Source organism: Halichoerus grypus, chromosome 13 (genome assembly GCF_964656455.1).
Source record: "Halichoerus grypus chromosome 13, mHalGry1.hap1.1, whole genome shotgun sequence".
Taxonomy (NCBI): Eukaryota; Metazoa; Chordata; class Mammalia; order Carnivora; family Phocidae; genus Halichoerus; species Halichoerus grypus.
In genome coordinates this window covers 87,846,307-87,871,554 of record NC_135724.1, presented here as the reverse complement: position 1 = coordinate 87,871,554, position 25,248 = coordinate 87,846,307, and the positions used below count along the sequence as shown (strand labels likewise).

The 25,248-nt window shown below is 42.4% G+C and overlaps 1 protein-coding gene across 3 annotated transcripts in view; it reads left to right on the top strand.

Annotated features, from left to right (window-relative positions):
- Positions 1-859: 859 nt before the first annotated feature.
- Positions 860-25,248, top strand: part of ANAPC5 (anaphase promoting complex subunit 5) — a 41,398-nt gene continuing 17,009 nt past the window's right edge. For 2 of the 3 annotated variants that reach the window (XM_078061001.1, XM_036085111.2), the window contains exons 1-9: positions 860-1,212; positions 5,207-5,286; positions 5,754-5,863; positions 6,721-6,913; positions 14,864-14,930; positions 18,093-18,194; positions 19,370-19,560; positions 22,792-22,873; positions 23,516-23,605. In XM_078061001.1, the coding sequence (XP_077917127.1) occupies positions 1,006-1,212; positions 5,207-5,286; positions 5,754-5,863; positions 6,721-6,913; positions 14,864-14,930; positions 18,093-18,194; positions 19,370-19,560; positions 22,792-22,873; positions 23,516-23,605 (1,122 nt within the window). In that variant the 5' untranslated portion in view covers positions 860-1,005. Of the gene's footprint in view, positions 1,213-5,206; positions 5,287-5,666; positions 5,864-6,720; positions 6,914-14,863; positions 14,931-18,092; positions 18,195-19,369; positions 19,561-22,791; positions 22,874-23,515; positions 23,606-25,248 lie in introns of those variants that run through there. The other variant, XM_078061002.1, reaches the window with a different exon arrangement.

The following is a 25,248-nucleotide window of genomic DNA, read 5'->3' as shown; positions in this document are numbered from 1 at the left end:
CTTTAGTCTATATATATCTACCTCCTTTTCTGTTTTTATGAACTAAGACCACATACTCATTCATTATTCAAACAGTGATTGAGACACAAAAAAACAAGGCACTAGGCACTGTGTGTGTGTGTGTGGCCAAAGTTGAATAGTACATGGTTTTTCTTTCAAGGGTCATTGAGACGACTACGGAAGGCAAGTCATTATTAACAGTAATTCAGGCTATGGAGAAGCTTCTTGGGAGAGATACAGATGAATGGAAGGGGAATTATAAAAAAAAAAAACCGTTTGAAAATATTGATTTTGCGGGGGCTACGAACGCCAGACTAGGGATCCTGTAGTTTATTGAGTAGGAAACGAAAGTGGTATCACCTTCTATCTCATGGAAGGATGCAAGGCCACTTGCAACCTGACTTGGCTTGTCTCCAAATGACATTTGTGAAATACTGAGAAAAAATGTTTCATCACGTCTTAAAAGAGCTAAATGAAACTCCCAAACTCTGAGTTTAGAAATTAACATAATGAAACAAATACGAATTTTAAAGGTGCAAATTTAATTTCGTTGCTTTTAAACAGAATTGTTTCAAAATTCAATTTTTAACTGTTTTCGAATTAGACAAATTGGCAGCTCCCCCAACCACCCCAACCAGGGACGTTCAGCGGCGGCCCCCAAGCATCGCCTTCCTTTCACGGTCCCACCCCAAGTCACCCGGGAACCTACTTCTTCCGTTCGAGTTTCTTTAGGGACTCAGTCTTTAGGTGCACCGTTTTTGCCCCGCCCCACACAGCACCCCTGGACATTCTTATTGGCTTTAGCCCGCCCATGTGCTCTGGTCTGGCTTCTCTGATTGGCCGACGGCTTGCCGCGAGCGAGGATGCCCGTTTCCTGGGCTACAGCGCGGGCCAGCGGAGGCCTAGGGCGGGTTGTTGACTCCTGCAAGCAGGAACCCGAGCGCGGCGGGCGCGGCGGGCGCGACGGGCGGGCCGCCGGGCTCCTGGACTTAGTCCCCGGGCGCCATGGCCAGCGTCCACGAGAGCCTCTACTTCAACCCCATGATGACCAATGGGGTGGTGCACGCCAACGTGTTCGGCATCAAGGACTGGGTGACGCCGTATAAGATCGCGGTGCTGGTGCTGCTGAACGAGATGGGCCGCACCGGCGAGGGCGCCGTCAGCCTCATGGAGCGGCGGAGGCTCAACCAGCTGCTCCTGCCGCTGCTGCAGGTGAGCGGCCCCCACCGGCTCCCGCTCATTCAGCAAACCTTTACTGAGCACCTGCTCTGTGCCGGACACCGCACTGGGCCTGGGGGGGGCACGAGTGTTCATCCGATACTCTTTAAGCGCCGGAGGACCTAAAAAAAAAAAAAAAGGAGTTAATACCACCTACTAATAACGAGTACTTACCATCCATCGGCAGGCGCTTTACATGCATTTTTTTGCAGGTTCATATTTGGCTCCAGCATTTCTTAGCTGAGTGACAGGGGGAAGAATTCTTTTCTCAGATCGTCCGTCTTCTCTGGAAAAGGGGCTGCACGTAGTCCTGAGCGTTGGAGACAGGTGAATGGAGGACCGCAATAAGTAGTAGTAATGACCTAAAACTAACAGTGGACCTTGAATACTTAACTGTTAAGCACTTTACATGTTTAAAAAAAATTTTTTTTAAATAAATTTATTTATTTGAGAGAGAGAGAGCATGAGCAGGGTGAGGGGCAGAGGGAGAAGCAGACTTCCCACTGAGCAGGGAGCCCGACGTGGGGCTCGATCCCAGAACTCCAGGATCGTGACCCGACCGGAAGGCAGACGCCCAACCGACTGAACCACCCAGGCGCCCCAGTACTTCACGTGTTTTCTTTCATTTCACAGACTCAGGTTATAGCGTCACCACTTACTAGCGGTGCGACTGGGGCAAGTTCCAAAACCTACTTGGGTCTCTGGTTTCTCTCTGTAAAATGGGGACAATAATTAGAAACTATGTTTTTCGAGGGTTGTATTAAATTAGAAGATCCGCGGACACTGCTTCACAGTTTGTGGCATACAGTGAAATGCTGAGTGTTAGCTGTTTTCATTTTAATGTATTTTCATAGGACATGTACCTTCTTCTATATCAGTTATGGTTTTTCTCATTTGTGTGGTTTTATGATTAATGAATCTCCTCTAACTAGACTACTATAAGGGCCGTGTTTTGTCCTACTTTTGTTCACTCTTGTATTTGCAAAGCTTAGTAGAGCGCCTAAATAAAAGTATGGAATAAGTGAAATGGGATATAGCCCTTGTGGCAGATGGATGTACTCAGGGGAATGGGGAGGACTCAGGAAGTGGAATGTTAGTAAGCTGGAACTTGATGAGCAGTTAGTTGTCTGTTGAGCCCTGGTGGCAGAAACAAAGATCTGGGGTCTTGGGCCCCCACATAGCAATACACCTGATAAAGGGTTTTTTGTTTTTTTAAGATTTATTTATTTGAGATAGAACGTGTGCACGCGCAGGGGGAGGGGCAGAAGTAGAGGGAGAGGGAAAGAATTTCAAGCAGACTCCCCGCTGAAGGCAGAGCCCAATGCAGGGCTCCATCTTAGGACCGTGAGATCATGATCGGAGCTTAAACCAAGAGTTTGCCACTTAACTGACTGAGCCACTCAGGCGCCCCTAAAGGGCTTTTTAAAAATATATCACACATGGGCGCCTGGGTGGCTCAGTCGTTAAGCGTCTGCCTTTGGCTCAGGTCATGATCCCGGGGTCCTGGGATTGAGGCCCGCATCGGGCTCCCTGCTCCGCGGGAAGCCTGCTTCTCCCTCTCCCACTCCCCCGGCTTGTGTTCCCTCTCTCACTCTCTCTGTCAAATAAATAAATTAAAAAAAATAAAATAAAAATAAATAAATAAATAAATAAATAAAAATATATCACACAGGCTGCCTGGGTGGCTCAGTCGGTTAAGCGTCTGCCTTTGGCTCAGGTCATGAACTCCAGGTCGTGGGATCAAGCCCCACATCGGGCTCCCTGCTTCTCCCTCTGCTTCTACCTCTCCCCCTACTTGTGCTCTCTCCATCTCTCTCTCAAATGAATAAATAAAATCTTTTAAAAAATTACACACACGCACACACACACACACACACAGAGCCTGTATTAGTTGGGGGAGAGAAGGGGTGCTGAGGACACAGATTAAGTGGCTTACCCAGTTGGTTGAATACAAGGAATGGGGCCTCCATTACTTGTAGCTCCCAGTCCTAGCCACATTACTATTATTACAAGTATATTTTCCCCATTATTGAAATAAAAGTCATAATACTGAAAGATTTAGTAATAGAGAAAAGAAACAAAACAGTACTTGTGTTTTAACTCACATCTTTCTGCCTTTGCTCATGCTGTTTTTTCTGGCTTAAATTATCCTTTGTGGTTCTTTGGCTAAATACCACGTGATCTAGTAATGTTCCAACCAGACTCCCAATTCCTTTGCTTAACATTTCGCTTTAAACATTAGTTAATTTTTAAAAATTAGTTAGTATTTAATTACTCAACTAATACACAAAAATTTATTGTAAAAACTTCAGCTGATACTAAAATTAATGGAGTGAAAGGTTATGGTTCTTCATGTCATCCAATCCTTTTCCCTTTCAGAGATTATCACTGTTAATGTTCATTCATTCAACTATTTATGGAGTCACAGGTCAGAATAGATCTTTCTATGCTGCTGAATATTGATCCTGACAGTGTTTTTCTCCTGTGAGTGACCCAAGCATATTATAAATAGTTGGTAGAGGGAGTGGAGCCTGTGGGTTGAGGAAAATATTGCACCAGCTGTGCCCAGAACTGAGTATGACAGCTTTATGATTATGGGAAAACAAATTCTTAAAACTTTTTTTCTATTCCAAAGATGCTTTCTGTGGGGTGGCCATTAAGTCTAGAAATATAGATAATACAATTTTGTCATTCTTTGTAATGTACAATAAACCATTTATTAAAGATTTGCCCGGTTTCCAGAAAAAAAAAAAAAAGAATAGATCTTTCTAGACCTTTTGCTAAATCCATGTGTATATAAATAGGTAGAAGCATATGACTGTAAGGATAGATATGTATCCTTTTAATTTAATTTTGCTTGAATTAAAATTTTTTTCTTTTTTTTTTTTAAAGATTTTATTTATTTATTTGACAGAGAGAGAGAGACAGTGAGAGAGGGAACACAAGCAAGGGGGGTGGGAGAGGGAGAAGCAGGCTTCCCGCGGAGCAGGGAGCCTGATGCGGGGCTCGATCCCAGGACCCTGGGATCATGACCTGAGCCAAAGGCAGGCGCCTAACGACTGAACCACCCAGGCGCCCCTGAAAATTTTTTTTACATAAATAAAATTCTATTCTACAGCTTGCTCCTTTCACTTAACCAGTCTTGGAGATCTTTCCATGTCAGCACATTTGAATAGAGCCACCTCATTCTTTTTAACAGCTGCATTGTATTCCCCAATAAGAAAAGATATATAACTCCTAATTTTAATATTAAAATAAGTTTATAACTTATTATAAGTTATAGATTAACTATTGATAGACTTATAGATTCTTTTCAGTTTTTCATTTCAAACAATGCATGCCGAACATACCTTCCCCAGAAGTGAAATTGCTTTCCACTTCTAAAATCGGCATATAATGTCAACTCACTCTCCAAAAAAGATTCAGTGTTTAGTTTTAAACCTCAGTTAGATCTTAATCTTCTTGACAGCCAAGGTTGCATACTCTTTGTCTCTACTGGTCCCTTCTATGGACTTGGGCACATAATATGCCTACTTTACAAGGTTTTGGGAAGGATCAAATGAGATTATGTATGTGAAAAATAGGACACCTGTGTTTGAATAATGTTTTCCAGTTTACAAAGCACTTAGCCTTTTCTTACTCTTTCTTTGTCACAAATGAGGGAGATGGTTATGATTATCTACATTTTACTGATGAAGAAAGCTAGCTTTGCCATGATTACAAAATAAAAAGGAAGGGCAGGTCCTCGGACTACAGAGTCTATGCTTTGTTTCCATTTTAAACCTTTCCTCCAACTAACCAAGAGTGCTTTGCAAATGTGAAGTATTCCTTTAGCGTTTTAGATTGGTTGTTTTCTCTTTGTGACTTGCGATTTCACATTTGGAATAATTGTTAAAGCAGAGGGGTTGATAAACAAATTCATGTTTACTGTTTATCATTCTCCAGCTCCTCAAAATTTTTCTGTAACCTCCCTGTCTTCTTTATCCAGGGCCCAGATATTACACTGTCTAAACTGTACAAGTTAATTGAAGAATCTTGTCCCCAGCTGGCAAATTCAGTACAGATCAGGTAAGCTTCCATTCTTTCTGTATATGTGAAAATATGTTTATGTAGATGAAAATTAGGAAAATGCATGTGGTAATGAATTCTCTAAAAATATATCTTTGTTACTCTTGGTTTTCCTAAGTACTTTACTTCTTTTTTTAAAAAATGGTTAACATTAAACATACTGTTTCAAAATTTATTTTTCTGTATGGATCTACCTTGTTCTTTTTAGTTGTTGCAGAGAATTCCATTTTTGCTGGTTGATGTGTTACTTTGATACATTTTATGATCAAGAAAACATGAGCAGTGATGCTTTTTAGAATAATGAGAGTGACATTTTGGATTGTCAAGCTTGTTTTATGTGCCACCATTTTATATGAATCTCTGAATTGCTTTTAAAATAGATTTATTGGAAATAATTGTGGAATGTGAAACATGAGAAGATGTTCAGAGGGACTTCCTAAAATACGCACCTCAATTTTCTCATTCAGAATCAAACTGATGGCTGAAGGCGAATTGAAGGATATGGAACAATTCTTTGATGACCTTTCAGATTCTTTTTCTGGAACTGAACCAGAGGTTCACAAAACGAGTGTAGTAGGTATGACGCTCTTCTAAGGAGAGCAGAGAATGTTTTCATTGAAGTGAGCAGCTTTCTAAGTCACGTCTATCATGACTCTGCCATTTCTGAACAAACACAGTGGGGTGTTGGACATGTTTTAGTTTGTATTTATTGCCTTGCCATTTTGTCCTATGTTTAAGTAACTGTCTTATGGAAAAGCATCTTCTGTTTTGTCTGTAATAGTCCCAACTATTAGCCTGGTCCTGGGGGCTTTTAGGGTTTCTCACAGTTCTTTGGATTCCTTGTGTGCATTGTATGACTCTAAGTCAGGGTCACCAACTAAACTTTTATAAAAAGAGGCAAGTAAGAATATATCATTGCTATAGTTTATAAGGTGGGGGCATACATGAAATTTCTTGAGGCTTTTCTGTTAGGTTTATATCCCCGCTCCATTGTTTGGCTTTTTTGCATGGTAGTTTTTATGTTACTCAACATCAGCTATTATATTATCTCCTGTGTGCCAGGCTTTAGACTTACAAGATAGACAGGGACCTTCCTTTATGGAGATCACATACCGGTAGGGTGGGGCCAGATGGTGAAAAGTAAACAAATAAATAAAATAATTTCAGATACTTCCAATAGCCACAAAAAAACATATCAGATGGATAAAGATGATGGAATGTGGGGGTAGGGGGTTGGGGTGGGGACTGAGCCCTGAATAAGAAGAGGAAACCAGTTTTGTAAAAGATGGGGGAAGAACATTCTAGGTGAAGGGGATAGCAACTGCAAGTATCTCTTTTTGATTCTTTTGAAGGAAGAATTGGAAGAAATAGTATCAACTTTGTGTAGCCTGGATTTCAGCTAATGCCTTCACTTGTGTATGTCTTATTTTGTAGGTTTATTTCTGCGCCATATGATCTTGGCCTACAGTAAGCTTTCTTTCAGTCAAGTGTTTAAACTGTACACCGCCCTTCAACAGTACTTCCAAAATGGCGAGAAAAAGACAGTGGAGGATGCTGATATGGAACTGACCAACAGAGAGGAGGGTGAAAGAAAAATGGAAAAAGAAGAACTTGATGTATCTATAAGGTAATTTGGGTTTTTTGGGTAGGCATCCCTTTCCTGTGAAATAGTATAATTACAGGCATAGTAAGTCCTCATTCATTCAGATTCATGTGCTGCATGCTATCCTTTTGCCCCTCCAGATCCAAGAAATTGACCCATGTGGGCTGTATCAGTGGGCTCCTTGCCTTCTGATTTCTGATTGGGAGGCAGTAATGGGCCAAGGAGATTGGGGTCAGGCTGTTGATCCACTGGCTCCCTTCCTTCAGGGCCATGGTAGACTGGCTGTGGGGTCACAGCTTCTATTAGGTGGTCCTCTCTGCATTCTTCTGGGGTCTGGGAACTAGGAAGATTTCCCAGGCCTGGGGTGTAAGGTGCCCCACTGTTACCAGTCCTGGGGACTGTATTGTCCCTTACGGCTTCTCTGTCTCCTGCCCCGAGTTTCATAAGTGGTCCTTTATAACTCTTCTCACATCACCCCATTTGAATGTGCCGTTTGTTTCCTGCTGGGACCCTCCCTGACTGATAGTGTTCCTTATGTCAGAGTGAGTTAACAGTTGGTTAATTCAGTGAAAATGGATGGCATGCCTATTAAAGTTTAAGCATGGGGCACGGGGTGCCACTGCTCACCTAGTTGTTGAAGCTCAAAACCTAGGAGTGCCCCTGGTTCCTCCCTCTCTGTCACCCCGACAACCAGGCCCTCAGCCCAGTCGGTTGTTCCTCCACGACAGTTTGGACTTAGTTCACTTGTCTCCATCACCACTGCTGCCCCTGCAACCCCGGCCCTGCGTCTCCACTAAGGCTGGACTTCTCTGGCCTCCTTGCCTCCGCTCTTGTCTCCCTGCAGTCTGTTTTTCATGCAGCATCCAAGGGAAGCCCTGTGAATGTCAATCACACCATGGCACCCTTCTGCCCCAAACCTTCATGACTGTTCTTGGAATTTAGACCAGAATCCAAGCTTATCATGGCCTCAGTGCCTATGTGATCTGGCCCCGTCATCCTCCATGCCTCTTGCTCCTTACTGTCCCCTTCACTCTCAGCAGTTCAACTGCTTGGGCTTGTTTCAGCTTCCTGTATACTCCACGCTGACTTCGGCTTCAGCTCCAGCATCGTCACACAGGCCTTCCCTGACCACGTATCTGAAGTAATCTCCATCCCAAACACTTCTGGCTTCTTTAGTTCCTTCATGGCTCTCCTCATGGAGTAACTTTTCACATTTATTTGCTTACTTCTTTGTATCTGTGTCTTCTACCCTGGCACCCCTTCAGATCTAAGACCCTTGTCTGTCTTGCTTCATCTCATTACCAGCGCTTAGTGTAGTGCCTGCCTCATAGACTGTGTCTGTGAATATGTGCTGGAGGAACTAGTGCCTGCCTCATAGACCGTGTCTGTGTAATATGTGCTGGAGGAACTAGTGCCTGCCTCATAGACCGTGTCTGTGAATATGTGCTGGAGGAACTAGTGCCTGCCTCATAGACCGTGTCTGTGAATATGTGCTGGAGGAACTAGTGCCTGCCTCATAGACCGTGTCTGTGAATATGTGCTGGAGGAACTAGTGCCTGCCTCATAGACCGTGTCTGTGAATATGTGCTGGAGGAACTAGTGCCTGCCTCATAGACCGTGTCTGTGAATATGTGCTGGAGGAACTAGTGCCTGCCTCATAGACCGTGTCTGTGTAATATGTGCTGGAGGAACTAGTGCCTGCCTCATAGACCGTGTCTGTGAATATGTGCTGGAGGAACTAGTGCCTGCCTCATAGACCGTGTCTGTGAATATGTGCTGGAGGAACTAGTGCCTGCCTCATAGACCGTGTCTGTGAATATGTGCTGGATGAACTAGTGCCTGCCTCATAGACCGTGTCTGTGAATATGTGCTGGAGGAACTAGTGCCTGCCTCATAGACTGTGTCTGTGAATATGTGCTGGAGGAACTAGTGCCTGCCTCATAGACCGTGTCTGTGAATATGTGCTGGAGGAACGAATGCAGAAAATCAACATACGCAGCCTATCACCCACACTGGCGAGTGGTCCCGTGAAGCACTGTTCATTGACTTCTTCACTTTCCTGCCTCACTTCCTCTCATCCCAACTGTTACCTGGGATCACCTCCCAAGTAAACTACTGCTGCTGGGAGAGAAAAACACACACGTGTGTGTCTACGTGTATAGTATATGCCATGTCCCCTGATCTCAAGGAGCCCACAGGGTGGTGAGGAAGACTGACATCACAGATCATTACCCTGCAGGTTGCCCAGAGCTCTGATTTAAGAAACTTCACCTGCCCTGAGTAGGCTGGCTGACCGCCGTCGGGGATGGGTGCTTCCTGACAGTGGCCTTTGGTTACGTGATTTGTTTAGCACATACGGGGCACAAGAGATTATAGTACCATTAAACTTCCAAAACCTGGCTTACTCAGAGTTGCTCACAAATGCCTCTCATCTAATGGAGAGACAGGACAGTGTGGGCTTGCGTCTGGCTCTGGTCGCAGACTGCTGGCTTTGGTTTCCGGCTCCTCCACTTATTCCCTGTGTGACTCTGGGCCAGTTACTCACCCTCTCTGTGCTTCAGCATCCTCATCTGCAAAATGGTGCATCCCACCCCCTCTTCAGAGGGGTGTTGTGAGCATTAAACCTCAGATCCATGTAAGTGTTTGGAACTGTTCCTGGCATGTAGTAAACATCCAGTGAATACTGGCTGTTCTTGTTCTCTTTTAACTCAGCCGCCTCAGGGATGCGTCTGGGCTGTGGTGTAGTCCTTGTTCTGGCTACTTTATCTACTTCAAGTAGCAGAATGTCACTTCTTGTGAAATGTTAAAATTCAGACTTATTTTGCTTTGGCTGTCTCCTAAATTAATCTGACGTAATTAGGTCTAACTGCATCGTTGTGTTTTTATCATGTTCTAAGAACTTATCTGTGTGTGACCCAGTGTATTTACTGTGAAGGTGTATTGTTTCATGTCAGATCACGATGTTGTATACCTGAAGCTAATGTCACATTGTGCGCACTATACTAAAAAAAAAAGAGAGAAGAAAAAGAAAAACATCTACAGTGAATTACAATGTATAAAAACTTTTTTTGAAAAGTAGGGGTGAGGGGTGCCTGGGTGGCTCAGTTGGTTAAGCGTCTGCCTTTGGCTCAGGTCATGATCTCAGGGTCCTGGGATCAAGCCCTGAGTGGGGCTCCCTGCTCAGCGGGGAGTCTGCTTCTCCCTCTGCCCCTCCCCCTGCTCTTTCTTTCTCTCTCACTCTCTCTCAAATACATAAAATCTTAAAAAAAAAAAAGTAGGGGTGAAGAATTTGAAACCGTAAGAACTGAGAATCAAATCGCATATATATTACAATTTTATATCTTCAAAGATAAAATAGGAACGTTTTTTCACTTAAGATATACAACATGCAGAAGGCTTTGTAACGGTTAAAAAATGTAGACCAATGTAAATTTTCATAATTTTCCAGTAAGTGACATTTCTGGATCCAAAAAAAAAAAAAAAGCTGTATGTGTAGTTCCAGAAGATAGTGTACATATATATAGTAACTGAATTTTATCACCAAAATTAAAGCGATATACTATTTAAATATTTTTCTAATTAAGTATTACAATGTTTTCTCCGCAAAGAAATGGTTTTACTCGTAGTAAGATTTCTTTTTATTTTATAGAATATATTTACATTAAAAAAAAAGAAAGAATATATTTACATTCATTTCTTGGTTCTCTTAAAGAGGAAAATTTTGTTTTTTTGTGATCTTTTCTAATGTTTTATTGCATTATGAAAAGCTTCTTAATTTAGTTCTTTTATTCTTCCTTTCTGTTTTCTCTCTTTCTTTCTTTTTTTTTTTTTCAATTATTGGAATGTTTCCAGGTCTCTTTTCTTCAGGAAAGTTATTTTTCTTGCCCTAGAAATTTGTATTAAAATCGGAAAGGAGTGGGGCGCCTGGGTGGCTTAGTCCGTTAAACATCCGACTCTTGATCTCAGCTCAGGTCTTGATCTCAGGGTCATGAGTTCAAGCCCACATTGGGCTCCACGCCCACCCATTGTGGAGCCCACATAAACAAACAAACAAACAAACAAATAAATAAAATTAGAAAGGGGAAAGAAATACTGCGTAGCTTTCAAATCTCCCATCCCACGGTGAAATTATTCCCATCTGAAATGAGAAACCCTACTGTTAATTAATTGATTTCTTCCCCCCACTGTTAATTTAGAAGGGAGGGAATAAATATTGAGTCAACAAATGTTTATCATTAAAAAAAAATCCCATCACAGAAGAGAGGGCACACTGAAATTGAGCCTGTGTTTCATTTGCTGGCAGTTGCCAAGTGCCTGCAGTCAGGAGTGGATAGGATTAGCCCACGTGAGTCGGCCGTGGAGGCTCCTAGTCTGCAAGCTGCTGTAATTACAGCTTCTCTGTGCTCCTAAAAGGACCTAATAGAAGTAGAGATTCTCTGGTAATTCTTCACTTGCCAGTGATTTAATATAAATCTCCCAAATTCATTAATTTATTCAACAAATACTTCCTGAGTGCTTCCTGTGTACCAGACACCATGTTAAGGTGCTGTGTTACCCAAGAGGAGAAGGCCATGTGGGGAGGGTCAGATCATAGAGAGGCAGCTGGTAAGTAATGTAGTTTCAGAGCAAGGCAGTGCCATCGAGAGAAAATGGGACCCTCGGGTAAAGGGTAGCAGTAACTGGGGGTTCATCTGGGGAGGGGCCCCTCAGATGGGGAGCCAGGTGATGAAGGAGCCGGGAGAAATTGCCAGAGCACACGGCACACACACAGCTTCCAAGACAGGACAAGCCAGCATATTGGAGGCACAGAAGGAGGACAGTGTGGCTCAGGGAGAGGGGTTGCATCACGCCCTCTGGTCACACACCTCAGAAGAGTGAGGTCGTTGCTTCCTCCTTGGATGTTTAGTAACTGTTCCTGTCCCAGTCCCTCGTCTCCCCTGCTTCTGTCAATATCCTGCTCAGAAACCTCCAAGGATTCCACAGTCTCCCCACCTGGTGTTCGAGGCCTTCCACAGTTGACCTTTCTGACCTTACTTTCAGTTTCTCAGCTTGGATCCTTTGTCCCGGGCTGCCAGGGTCTTGTCTTTTGTTTCCCTTTCTTGGAATGCCTTCTTCCTTCCTCATCATTTTCTCTGCTCCTTCCCAACTTGCAAGTGATTTCCCCCGTTTCTCAGTACAGAGTTCATATTCACATTTGGCATTTATCACTTACCCCCATCTTCTCACCTGGGCTTGTCTTAGCCTTCCCCGGGACTGTAACCCTGTTAACACATTGTGTGTCCTCCAGGACCTAGACTGGAGGCTTGTGCATTGCCAAGGTATTGAAAAACAGAAAGTAAAATCTTTGTTGATGGATTAATCTCATATTTTTATTTTTTTTATTTTTTTTATTTTTTTTAAAGATTTTATTTATTTATTTGACAGAGAGAGACACAGCGAGAGAGGGAACACAAGCAGAGGGAGTGGGAAAGGGAGAAGCAGACTTCCTGCCGAGCAGGGAGCCCGATGCGGGGCTCGATCCCAGGACCCTGGGATCATGACTTGAGCTGAAGGCAGACGCTTAACGACTGAGCCACCCAGGCGCCCCTAATCTCATATTTTTAAAATTTCGATGACAGTGGTAGATTTAAGACCTTTAGAGGAAATTTCCAGACTCCTGAGAATCTCACAAATGCCATGTAGTAGGTCCATTTTAGAAATGCATGTCTTTGCCAACTTTTGAGTGCAGTTTTACAAGGTTCGTGAACTTTAAGCCCATCCGTGGACCCAGCTTAAGTGCCCTTGATTTATAGCACTAGTAAGTCTAAAATTCTGTCTCAGCTAATAACTGGATTATAAGCAAGGTGTACTTGAGCCCTTTTCCCAGATGGGTAGCCCTTTTCCTAAATTGAATACCTCTGTGGCTTCTCACAAGTTATTTTCTTCTGCATGTATTTATGGGGCCCTGAGGAAACAGAAGGAGTCAGTAAAGGATGGTTTGGGCCATGGTGTTTTTACTTGCTCTTCGCAAGCTGGTTCATGTCTGCCACGATTGCCAGCATGGAGGCCAGAACCAAATTCGATCTTCATTTATGGGGACTGTACTTACTTCTTTATAGAATCAGTTTGCATGATGCTGATTTTCTCTATGCTCTGCTGACTGAGCCGGCCAGGTGCCCTGACCGCTGTGGACTTTAGATGCGGATGGGACCAGTATTGTGTGTCCAGTTTCATTCAGATGAATTTATTCATTCATTCATTCTTACCAATCTCTAGTCTTTTTGTGTACAGCCATGTTTCTTCCAAGCCTTGGGTTTACCTTGGTTATGAGGCATGTTAAGAGAAAGGGGTCCTTACTGACTGTTTTCCATTTCAGAACTTGGCGTGTGAATTCATTTTCTGTTTCCCTCCAGGTCACTGTTGTGTCACTGATCTTTGTTAGACCTGGGTTGGGGCTGGTTCTTGGCAGCTCCGATGATTGCAGAATCTGATACACTGCCTTAGGGATCATTAGGTAATATTTATCAGAAATGAAGCCGAGAGAATATTAGAGCAGCACCTCCCAAAGTGTTTTCTGTGGAACACTAGTTCTTCTTGAAAGATTGAGGAAAGGATTCTTTGTTCAATGAGTTTGGTAAATGGTACATTAAATACAAGTAAATAAAGTTTCTTTCTGTTGGATTTCTCTCACGTGCGTCATGAATCTCCAAGCAAGATAGAGTGTGTAACTTCGCCCAAATTATGTAACCTCAGAAGAATTTTCTTTTCTTTTAGAATATCCATTCACATATCATTTACATTAAAGTTGGAGAACTGCTGTATTAGATGCAGAGTACTTATAAAAGCATTATTTATGAGTAAATAATTGATTTTTATACTTACCATAATCCTATAGAGAAGTCCATTTCTTCAGAGTCTTGTGGCAGAAGGGTATTACTCATACTTTGCTCTCAAAATAAGACTTTTCTGTTGTGCGTGTGTAGATTTCTCAAGCCTAGGTTTATATCCCTATATTCCTTGTCTGTTAATTCTGCATAATGTAAATTTCTAGGCAAATGGTTATTTCTTAAGAGAAGCCACTTTTTCCTGCTCTTGAGTACACCACATCTTTTATCTGTAGCAAGGAATTAGAAACTCTTCATTCATTCATTTCCCAAACTCTGAGGGCCTGTTTTGTTCCTAGGCATGGTGCTGGGTGTTGGCATCCAATTGCAAGTAAGAGCAGCAGGTGTGGCAGTGCATAGGCACTGTGCTCAGCCTCTCTAGGAGCCAGGGGGAGTTCCAGTGGAGACGTCAGCAGAGATTCGTGGAGGACATGGCACTTCAGTCAGTCTTGAATGGTGGATGGTGCACTGCAGTCCAGCAGTGGGTGGGACAGTGGGCCCTGCAGGCCAAGGAAGCAGGATAGGAGATCTGTGGGGAGGTGTGGGTGAGAAAGAGAAGGCAAAGGAGAGGGGTAGTGGCTAGGACCACTCATGGAACATTGCGCCTGCCCTTCTAAGCAGTGTGGACTTTATTCTGGAAGCTGAGGGGGTACCACTGAAGGGCTTTAAATCAGGGGTACCATGAGAGATTTGCATGGTGGGAAGATCACACCATGTAGAACTTAGGTCTGTAACTGTCCATAATTATATTGAACTTTGGCAGGTCATTCAATATCACTTTTTAAGTATGTTTTTTTATTCCTGAGAAGAGAGAATTAATTGTAAAGGTTTTTGAACTCTTCTGATGAAGCTATTTGACTTTGTTAGCCTTACCATTCTTGCTGTTATGTAATTCTTTTTTGTTTGCTTGTTTGACTTTTTAAGTTTTTAATTCCAGTTCATTATATACAGTGTCATATTAGTTTCAGGTGAAACTAAAACTAATACAGTGATTCAGCACTTCATATGACACCCAGTGCTCCTCACAACAGGTGCACTCTTTGGTCCCCATCACCTAGTTCACCCATCCCTGTGCTGTAATTCCTTAGTAGTTTTGTTTTATTTTTTCCAGAGAAGAGGAGGTATCTTGCAGTGGGCCTCTCTCCCAAAAACAAGCAGAATTTTTTCTTTCTCAACAGGTATGTTAATTCTGTTATTTATCACCAACTTTTTTTTTTTAACTTTTAAAAAAGATTTTATTTATTAGAAAGAGAGAGGGCACAAGCAGGGGGAGCGGCAGGCAGAGGAAGAAGCAGGCTCCTCACTGAGCAGGGAGTCCGACACAGGACTCGATCCCAGGACTCCGGGATCATGACCCAAGCCAAAGGCAGATGCTTAACCGACTGAGCCACCCAGGCGTCCCTATGACAAAATTTTAAATTTTTTTTTTTTTTTTTTTTTTTTAAGATTTTTATTTATTTGCGAGAGAGAATGAGAGACAGAGAGCATGAGAGGGAGGAGGGTCAGAGGGAGAAGCAGACTCCCTGCCGAGCAGGGAGCCCGATGTGGGACTCGATCCCGGGACTCCAGGATCATGACCTGAGCCGAAGGCAGTCGCTTAACCAACTGAGCCACCCAGGCGCCCCCCTATGACAAAATTTTAAAAACAAATCCTGTGGAGGGGCTCCTGGGTGGCTCAGTCGATTAAGCATGCGACTCTTGATTTCGGCTTTCATCATGATCTTGGGGTCGTGGGATCAAGCCCCATATCAGGCTCCACACTCAGCAGGGAATCTGCTGGAGAGTCTCTCTCTCCCTCTTCCCCTACCCCTCCCCCTGCTCTCTCTTTCTCTCAAATAAATAAATAAGTAAATAAAATCTTTAATAAGTAAAAACACATCCTGTGGCATTATATGTCATCACACGTGCCTGTCTTGTTAGTACGTTTATTAGTGAATCTGCATTATTCCTTATTCTCGGTCTTCTTTTCTTCACTAACAATACAGTGATGGTTATGTATTCTTTATGATTTTGTGTGTGATTTTCTTTTTCTGTTTTTTTTTTTAAAGATTTTATTTTTAAGTAATCTCTACACCCAACATGAGGCTTGAACTTAAAACCCCAAGATCAAGAGTCACATGCTCTACTGACTGAGCCAGCCAAGCACCGCATGATTTTATTTTTCTTAAAGTTATAATGCATGTTCATTTTATAATAGTGTGTGACTAACACAGCCCAAAAACCTGATTTGGGGGGCGCCTGGGTGGCTCAGTCGGTTAAGCGGCTGCCTTCGGCTCAGGTCATGATCCCAGGGTACTGGGATCGAGCCCCGCATCGGGCTCCCTGCTCGGCGGAGAGCCTGCTTCTCCCTTTCCCTCTGTCTGCCGCTCTGCCTACTTGTGCTCTCTCTCTATCTCTGTTAAATTAAAAAAAAAAAAAAAAAAAAAAACCTGATTTGGAAGACTTATTTCTCTTCCCCCAACATTTTATTAGACATTTTCAAACAGAAAGAAAAGTTGAAAAGCATTGCACAGTGAATACCCATATACCTGTCACCTTGATGCCACAATTACTATTTTGCTCTGTCCTTATATACCTACACATCCCTTATCCAGCCACCATTTCATCTTTTCATTTTTTGATGCATTTCAAGTTGCAGACATCAGTACATTTCAGCCCAGACATTTGTTGCTGGTGTGTTTGAGCCATACTTTTTCATTTGCTTGGTAACAGAAACAGTATTTTTCTCCCATGTTATTTTCAAGTATAGGATTTTGATTTTTTGCTCTACGTTTCTAATTTTCCTTAATTTTGTTATTAATTTTCTTTATGTTTAGGTCTAGATGAAAAGTGATAGGATCACCTCACAAATGAATTTCAAACAGATTAGAAAAACCCATCTAGACAATTGGTTAAGTATGGAAGAGAAAATATAGCCAGCTCTTTACCTTCTCCTCACACTTCAGTACATTACAGATGGATTAAAGGGTAAATGTGAATATGTAAAGCTGTAATTAGACCAGGAGGAACTACATATTAACTTTTAACTGATCTCTAGGTGGGGAAAGACTTTCTAAACATAAAAGCTGTGGAAGAAAACACATAGAAGAAGATCATTTGATTTTTCAGCATAAAAATTAAAAATGTCTGCATGTCAGAACACATTCTAACAAAACTAAAAGGCAAACAATAAAATGGGAAAAAAGTACTTGCAATAAATATGATGGTCACAGGGTTAATACTTTTGCTTTAAAAATCATATTTTCAAAGACTGATGATGAGACAAACTTTATATTATTAATGAAAAGAGGAGGAAGTAAATTGATATACCATGTTCTAATTTCGGTTAAAAATGTGGTATAGTTGTATAAATGTATGTATCACATGTATATCCCACACACATAGAAAAAAGACTGGAATAAGACACTGACATTTTAATAGTGTTATTTCTGGGTGGAGGGGTTACAGATGATTTTTGTTTCCTCTATATGTCTTTCCATGTCTTTGGAATCTTCTATAATGATATAATGAATTCAAATGGAATTAGAAATTATTGCTTATAAATAAAAATTTGTCTAGGTAATGGGGCGCCTGGGTGGCTCAGTTGTTAAGTGTCTGCCTTCGGCTCAGGTCATGATCCCAGGGTCCTGGGATCGAGCCCCACATCGGGTTCCCTGCTCAGCCCCACATTGAGTCTGCTTCTCCCTCTCCCACTCCCCCTGCTTGTGTTCCTGCTCTCGCTATCTCTCTCTCTGTCAAATAAATAAATAAAATCTTTAAAAAAAATATTTTTGGGTAAAATTGAAGTGTCTGTAACAAAGTTAAGTACTAATGTTTAATTTAGAATTAGTTTTCTACATATTTTGTATAATCATTGCTGGTACCATCTAATGGGACAGATAACCGGGAGTAGGGCACCTGAGTGCTGTTGAGGCCTCTTGCAGTGCTGGATAGAGGTATACACTAGCAGTCCTGAGGGTGGTCACAGTCCGGGGTGGGTCACTTTGGTACTTTTCATGTAGTTTGGTAAGTACTGCAGGAAGGGTTAGTGCAGGGGGCTTATGGGCACATGTAGGGGCTTAGAGGACCTTACCTAGTCTAGAAAGTGATACAAGCAAGTGGCTGAAGTCTAAACTGGGGCCTGAAGGAGGAGCAGGAGTTTGCAAGGCATGTGAGGAGCGTGTGACTGGGTAGAGGTAGTTGGGCGGCTTTGTGTTTCAGGAAGAGGAAACAGTGTTTTGTGTGGTCAAGAGGAGAGAGTAGCTGTGGAAAAGAACATAGTCAGGGGATGCTGATTAGTATATATTTCCATATGTTTATTGGCCATTTCTTTCCACTGAGTTGTCATTTTTAAATTTCAGGCTTCTTTGTTAAAGAACGATGAGACAAAAGCCCTCACTCCAGCATCTTTGCAGAAAGAACTGAACAACTTGTTGAAATTTAATCCTGATTTTGCTGAAGCGGTGAGTCTTTTGAGTTGGAAGGCCGCAACAAGGCTACTCTTTATACTGAGGAGCCGTGCAAATAAGGACTGGCCCATTGGCCCCGTTTCTTGGAAGGAAATGTTGGCAAGTCAACAAGCCTAGGTGGCAAAGCTTTTCCTCTCACCCCTCACCCCCCGGGGCCATTAGGAGTTTCTTTAGTCTGTTGCTGTTCTCGTTCATATATCATCTCTCTGAGGCTCCGAATTATGAACAGTAGACTGATTTTTTTTTTTTTTTTAAGTTTTGGGGCTAAAAATTCTTTTCCTTCCTCCTCTTTTGTTAGTTTTTTTTTTCTCCCAAATTCAAGTAATTCCATTCCTTACTGGATTTTTACCCTGAAAACTTTTTCTTTTCTTTTTTTAAAGATTTTATTTATTTTTTTGACACAGAGAGAGACAGCTCGAGAGAGAACATAAGCAGGGGGAGTGGGAGAGGGAGAAGCGGGCTCCCGGCTGAGCAGGGAACCCGATGGGGGGCTCGATCCCAGGACCCTGGGATCATGACCTGAGCCAAGGGCAGGCGCCTGGCGACTGTGCCACCCAGGCGCCCCTCTTTTTTTGTTTTAAACTTTCTTAGTAGTACCTGGATTTGACATCTTTATTCACATGCAGACATATATCTGCTTTGCTCCATAGTAACTGGGATCTGCCTGTTGGAGGGAAGTTTAATTAAGTGAATCAAACAAAATGAAAATAGTGTCAAAATGCAAGATAATTAACTTAGTAGTTAAAGACTCACTGTGTTATGACTTGGACATTTACAGAAATTAATTTTATAATTTTTATGTGAATTCAGGAATTAAAATCTTTACTTTTGAGCTCACAGTATTCCTTAATACTTGAGCTGGTTGAGTCCCCCCCACCCCATCACCCATGGGCCCTAATATAACCAGTGGCATAGTGGACCTGTATTTAGGCTAAAACTCTGACACAAATCCTAATGGGCGCCCATTTTTCATTTGGGGACTCCCTAAGGAGGAAATAAACTGTATCTTGAACTTGTTTTATCCTGCCTGTGGGGGAAAGGTTACGCTAAGCCGTCTTGCTGGGAGGGTTGGGGGTACACCGGTGTTTGCAGCCAGTGGGACGCTCTGAATTCGTCTCACGCGGGAGGAAGCCGAACATTTAAAATGCGTGGATTGTTTCTTGTTTCAGCACTATCTCAGCTACTTAAACAACCTCCGGGTCCAAGATGTTTTCAGTTCAACACACAGCCTCCTTCATTATTTCGATCGCCTGATTCTCACTGGGGCCGAAAGCAAAAGTAACGGGGAGGAGGGCTATGGCCGGAGCCTGAGATACGCCGCGCTGAACCTGGCCGCCCTGCACTGCCGCTTCGGTCACTAGTGAGTCCGTAGGTTTCTGTCCCCGCAGAGACTGAAGAGATCAACTCTCAAGCGTTAACTTCCAAAGAGGGAAGCGCTTTCCCTGGACAGAAGTTAGCAAAAATCTTCTGCTTAAGCAGTCTGCCCCCTAGTGTCACTGTTGAGCATTACTGTCTTAGTGCATGGCCTTTTTCCTTCTAAGAAAAACAGCCATTGAGTTAAAAGGAAATTAGGTCATTAGGCCAGAGATTCCCAAAAGGATTTTTCGGAGGTAATAATGATACAAAAGCTATTTTCAGTCTTTCAAAAAGCCAAAAGGAAGTCGTACTTTTACTGGATAAAACACTGTACGGCTTACTAAAAGCCACACGTTTGTGCTTTTGGATAGAATTCACTGGCTTATGCCATTGCTGAGATGTACTTATGATTTTAATGAATAAAAATAGGAAAATTGCCCAATTATTAATTAGTAAATAGGGTTATGTGGATAAAAACTTAAAACACGGAGGCTATTTTGGAAGCAGTGAAATAATGTGAATAAGGGTGAAAAGGGAGGGAATTATTAATTGAAAGGGCCCCCCCACCCCCCGTGGCTTTTTCCCCTTTGAGAGAAATGTGGTCTCTGCTACAGGCATTTTTGAATAGAGACTGTAGGGTGTGTTAATGGAAATATAGTGTCCAAAGTTCAAGAATTGAGACTTCTACCCCTTGCTGTTTGGGTCAGAAATTCTGTTTTTGATTGTTACATTTTAAAAGGGACATAGACAGGCTGGAGCTTGTGTGGGGGACAGTCTTCTTGTAGGCGTTCAAAGCCATGTTGTATAAACAGTGTGGGAAGGATATGAGAATGGTGAGCTTAGAGAGAAAATGATTTAGCCAAGTACGTGTTTGGCATCTTCATGTCGTAAAAGCCATGTGAAGAAGGCTTAGATGACCGAGGGTGTAATTCCTGGAGAAGAACAAGAGTGGGGAAGTGCAAAAGAAGGGCCGTGCTTTGCCCATGATAAGGAAGGTGGTCCCACATGGAACCTCTTCGGAAGGGTCAGCGAGGTGCTCAAGCCTAGACCAGGTGTCAGTAAGGGAACTGAAGCATCACATTGATAGTTGGACTCAGAAAGGTTCAAGTCTACTCCAAACTCCATGATTTTATGAGATCCATGTTATCTTTTGATCCTCGACTTCTTTTTTGCCTGCCCAACTGTAACGTCTTCTTAATCGGAACCTTTCGTTTTGTATGTTATCATAATAAATAGCAATATCATTTGTAGTACTTACCATTAACTGATTTCTGTGTTCAAAACAGCTTCTGCTAGGGTTTGGAAATGTGTATCCAGCCTTCTAGATACAAATAATCTGTTGATGTATAGAGTTTATATATTTTCAATAGGAGAGGCAGCTAACTGCAGCAAATTAATTGCTAATTAATTTACTCAGGTCCATGCTTCTTTGCTTCTAGCCCTGGAGCTGTGGCCTTTATAAATCTTTGTCACTTAGCTTATAGGATTGTGAAGATTTCTTGAAAGTCAGTATAGTTGTTGACTGAGCTTCTGCTGTGTACTAGGCCCTGTGGTAGGTGCTGAGGGTACTGCAGTAAGAGAAGAGGGGAAAGCCTCTGTTCTCATGGAGCTGACGGTAGGGGAGATAGACAGGAAACAACACCGCACATAATCCATAGAGGTGATAGATGAGAATAGAGGGCTGGGAGTGCTGTTCTCTTCATAAGGGACACTCCTCCAGATATATGCACAGATCACTCCTTCAATTTGTAAGTGTCTGTTTAAATAATAAGGTAGCAGGTCAGCCTTCCCTCACCTCTACTAACTTAATATTTGAATAGAGATTTAAAGCAGTCTTAATCTACCTGGGAATCTACCATTTGGTAGATCTAACTTTTCCTCCTCCCTGGGCAAAAGTAATCTCTCTTTAGTTTTAGCATCCTATCTATACAGTTCTCCCAAAAGCCCCCCCCCCCCTTTTTAACTTAACATTATTTATTTATTCTTCAGATATTCAATAAAGTTAAATCAACTGATATTTATTGAGGGCCTGTATGTGATGATATGCTTCCTGCCCCCGAGTAGCTTATCCTGTTGCATCTCAGCATTGAAAGGAGTTTAAAAGAAATGTAAAATAGGTAAAAATGTATCTCACCTCTTTATTCGAGTAAGTGGTTATTGAAGAACAATCCAGCTCTCCCCAGTTAAAATGGATTGTGTGAGGCTAATGCTAATTTTAAAGAAAATTCCTTATGTAAATTTTTCCTTAATTAAGTGATACCCATAGGATTTCTGATTTGATTTTGAGGTCTTCTGTAACCCTGCGTTTATAGAACTTCTTTTGTGTGACTTGCCACTGGGAAACCAAAACTTAAGAGCTTACCCTCTGCAGGCTTATAAACTATTTGAAGAAATAAAATTAACACATTAAATAAGTAGAAGGTGATACATAATAGTATGTAAGCACTGCAAGGTGGGTTACAGATAGCATTTCTGTGGGTGTTTTGAGGTGAGAGCTCAGTGGGGCCAAGGATAGTTGGCTGAATTTCCGCAGAATCTGAGATTAAGGGAGACATCCCAGATGAAGGGGAGCCACGTCAGCAGAAAAAAAATCTCAGAAGTGAGTATTCTCAAAATACATTTTAAAACTAGTTTTGAAAAAATACAAAAGTATCAAATGCCATTGTAAAAAAAAATTCACATAATGGGGAATGGAATGCAGTGAAAAGTGAAGGGTTATATCCTATGCTTGCCCCTCCTCCCAGGGGTAGACAACTAAAATAAAAATCTTAGGAGCAGAGATCAAGAAAAGCCATTCTTTCTTGCCCTTTGTAGTAGAAATCCACCGTAGAAAGGACCTGTTCTGTGTCTCTACTGTTAATGTTTCTTGCTGCTGGGAGAGGGAAGTACCTCTGACGGAATAAGCTCATTGTTACAACTTCCAACCCAGAGGCCTCTACTTAGATGAATTACTGTACAGATGCCTTCCTATTACGTTGCTTGGACATGTTTGTTAATGAGTTTTTTTTTTTAAAGTTTTATTTACTTATTTGACAGAGAGAGACACAGCGAGAGAAGTAACACAAGCAGGGGGAGTGGGAGAGGGAGATGCAGGCTTCCCGCTGAGCAGGGAGCCCGATGTGGGGCCTGATCCCAGGACCCTGGGATCATGACCCAAACCGAAGGGCAGACGCTTAACAACTGAGCCATCCAGGCGCCCCTGTTAATGAGTTATTAATGTTTGGTCTGTCTCTAGTCAGCAGGCAGAGCTCGCCCTGCAGGAGGCGATTAGGATTGCCCAGGAGTCCAACGATCATGTGTGTCTCCAGCATTGCTTGGTGAGCTGCCCCCTCCTGTCTCGGGAGTTCTGCCCCTGGGTTGAGTTGGCCTTCAAAAGGCCCCATTCGGATTGGGTTGTTTTGCAGTTAGAAGGCCCTGAGAGGTGAAGGGAAACTAGTTAGGTGGTTGTGGGAATTCAGAAAAGGCAACCCATAGTTATTATCTTTCTTAATTCATGATCTCTGTTTTGCTTTGGGGGGGGGGGCATTTCTTGTCTACAAATTTTAATCCAAAGCTACCACTTTAAACGTTGGCATTAACCAAAAGGTGTATGCAACACCTAGTAACTGGATGAGACATCGTCCCGTGAAAGCATAAACACCAAGCACAAGGAGAACACAGAATTAATTTAACATTCCCTGAGAATCTCGATTTCTCAATTAAAGGCCCTATGGGAGCTTCATGGTTTTTTTGTGGAATACTTGCCACTCACTACTGCCAGAGGTGAAGATCAGTGGCTGTTTAGCTCAGTCTGACAGTTTTAATGTGTTCAGTGGTTTTCATTTAGGTTCATACTTCGTGAATATTTTAGAAGATTTATCTTGTCTCTTGTTAAATCTTTCTTACAACCATGCTGATATTTCGATAGAACATTAACCGTTGTCATTGTTAGGATATATTTTGATGATTTCTCTTACCAGAGCTGGCTTTACGTGCTGGGGCAGAAGAGATCTGATAGCTATGTTTTGCTAGAGCACTCTGTGAAGAAGGCAGTACATTTTGGGTTACCGGTAAGGCTCGTCTTCCTGTGAGATTATTTAAATAAATGGTGTGGTTTTATTCTTGGTAGTTTCAGATGACCTTAACTGTTAATCAAACCACTAAATTCTATTTGATAGGTTTCTCTCTGCTCCCTTTATCTTAATAATATCTATAAAAGTTCTGTTGACCAATTTGAGGGGAGATACTTGTTTAGTTTATTGATCAACATTGACTTCCACATATTTACTTAGAAAAATTTCAGAAAAGGCTTATTTTTTTTCTTTTTTCAAAGATTTTATCTATTTATTTGACAGAGGGAGAGAGTCGGTGAGAGAGGGAACACAAGCAGGGGGAGTGGGAGAGGGAGAAGCAGGCTCCCTGGTGAGGAGGGAGCCCGATGCAGGGCTCGATCCCAGGACCCCGGGATCATGACCTGAGCCGAAGGCAGATGCTTAACGACTGAGCCACCCAGGAGCCCCAATTAGCATCTGAATCTTGATCTCAGCTCAGATCTTGATCTCAGGGTCGTGAGTTCAAGCCCCATGTTGGGCTCCACGCTGGGTGGGGAGCCTACTTAAAATTGAGGTACAGTTGACACATTGTATATGCTTTTTAAATCTGTAAATTGTCCATTTGATTCATTTTTGGGAAAGGAAACTTACATGTACAGAATTGATTATAATGACAAAAGTAAGTTGTCCCTTAAAATAAATGATAGACTTCGTAAGTACAATTTTTGTTTTGGATTTAAGCTGACTTTTTTTTTTTTTTTTAAGATTTATTTATTTTAGTGGGGGGAGGGGCGGGGAGAGGGAGAGAAAGAATCTTCCAGCCAACTCCCTGCTGAGTGTGGAGCCTGACAAAGGGCTCGGATCTCATGACCCTGAGATCGGGACCTGAGCTGAAACCAAGAATCAGACACTTAACGGACTGAGTCACCCAGGTGCCCCTAAGCTCTTTTTTTTTTTTTTTTTAAAGATTTTATTTATTTGAGAGCGAGAGAGAGCGAGCACACAAGCAGAGGGAGGGGCAGTGGGAGAGGGAGAAGCAGGCTCTCCACTGAGCAGGGAGCCTGACTTGGAGCTCTATCCTAGGGATCCCGGGATCATGACCTGAGCCACCCAGGTGCCCCCTAAGCGGACTCTTTTAAGTTGTGCTTTCACCTTTGAAAATTATATCAGAAGTTAATGAAAAGATAATTATGCTCATAATAGTCATCCTTTAAAAAATTTCCTACTTCAGGGGCGCTTGGCTGGCTCAGTTGGTAGAACATGTGACTCTTGATCTTGGGGTTGTAAGTTTGAGCCCCACATTGGGTGTAGAGATTACTTAAAAATAAAATCTTGGGGCGCCTGGGTGGCTCAGTCGTTAAGCGTCTGCCTTCGGCTCAGGTCATGATCCCAGGGTCCTGGGATTGAGCCTCACATCGGGCTCCCTGCTCCGTGGGAAGCCTGCTTCTCCCTCTCCCACTCCCTCTGCTTGTGTTCCCTCTCTCGCTGTGTCTCTCTCTGTCAAATAAATAAATAAAATCTTAAAAAAAAAAAAGGGTTTTACCTTTGAAAAAAAAAATCTTAAAAAAAAATTAAAAAGGGAAATAAAAATCTCCTACTCCAGGGGTGCCTGGGTGGCTCAGTCCATTAAGCGTCTGCCTTTGGTTCAGGTCGTGATCCCA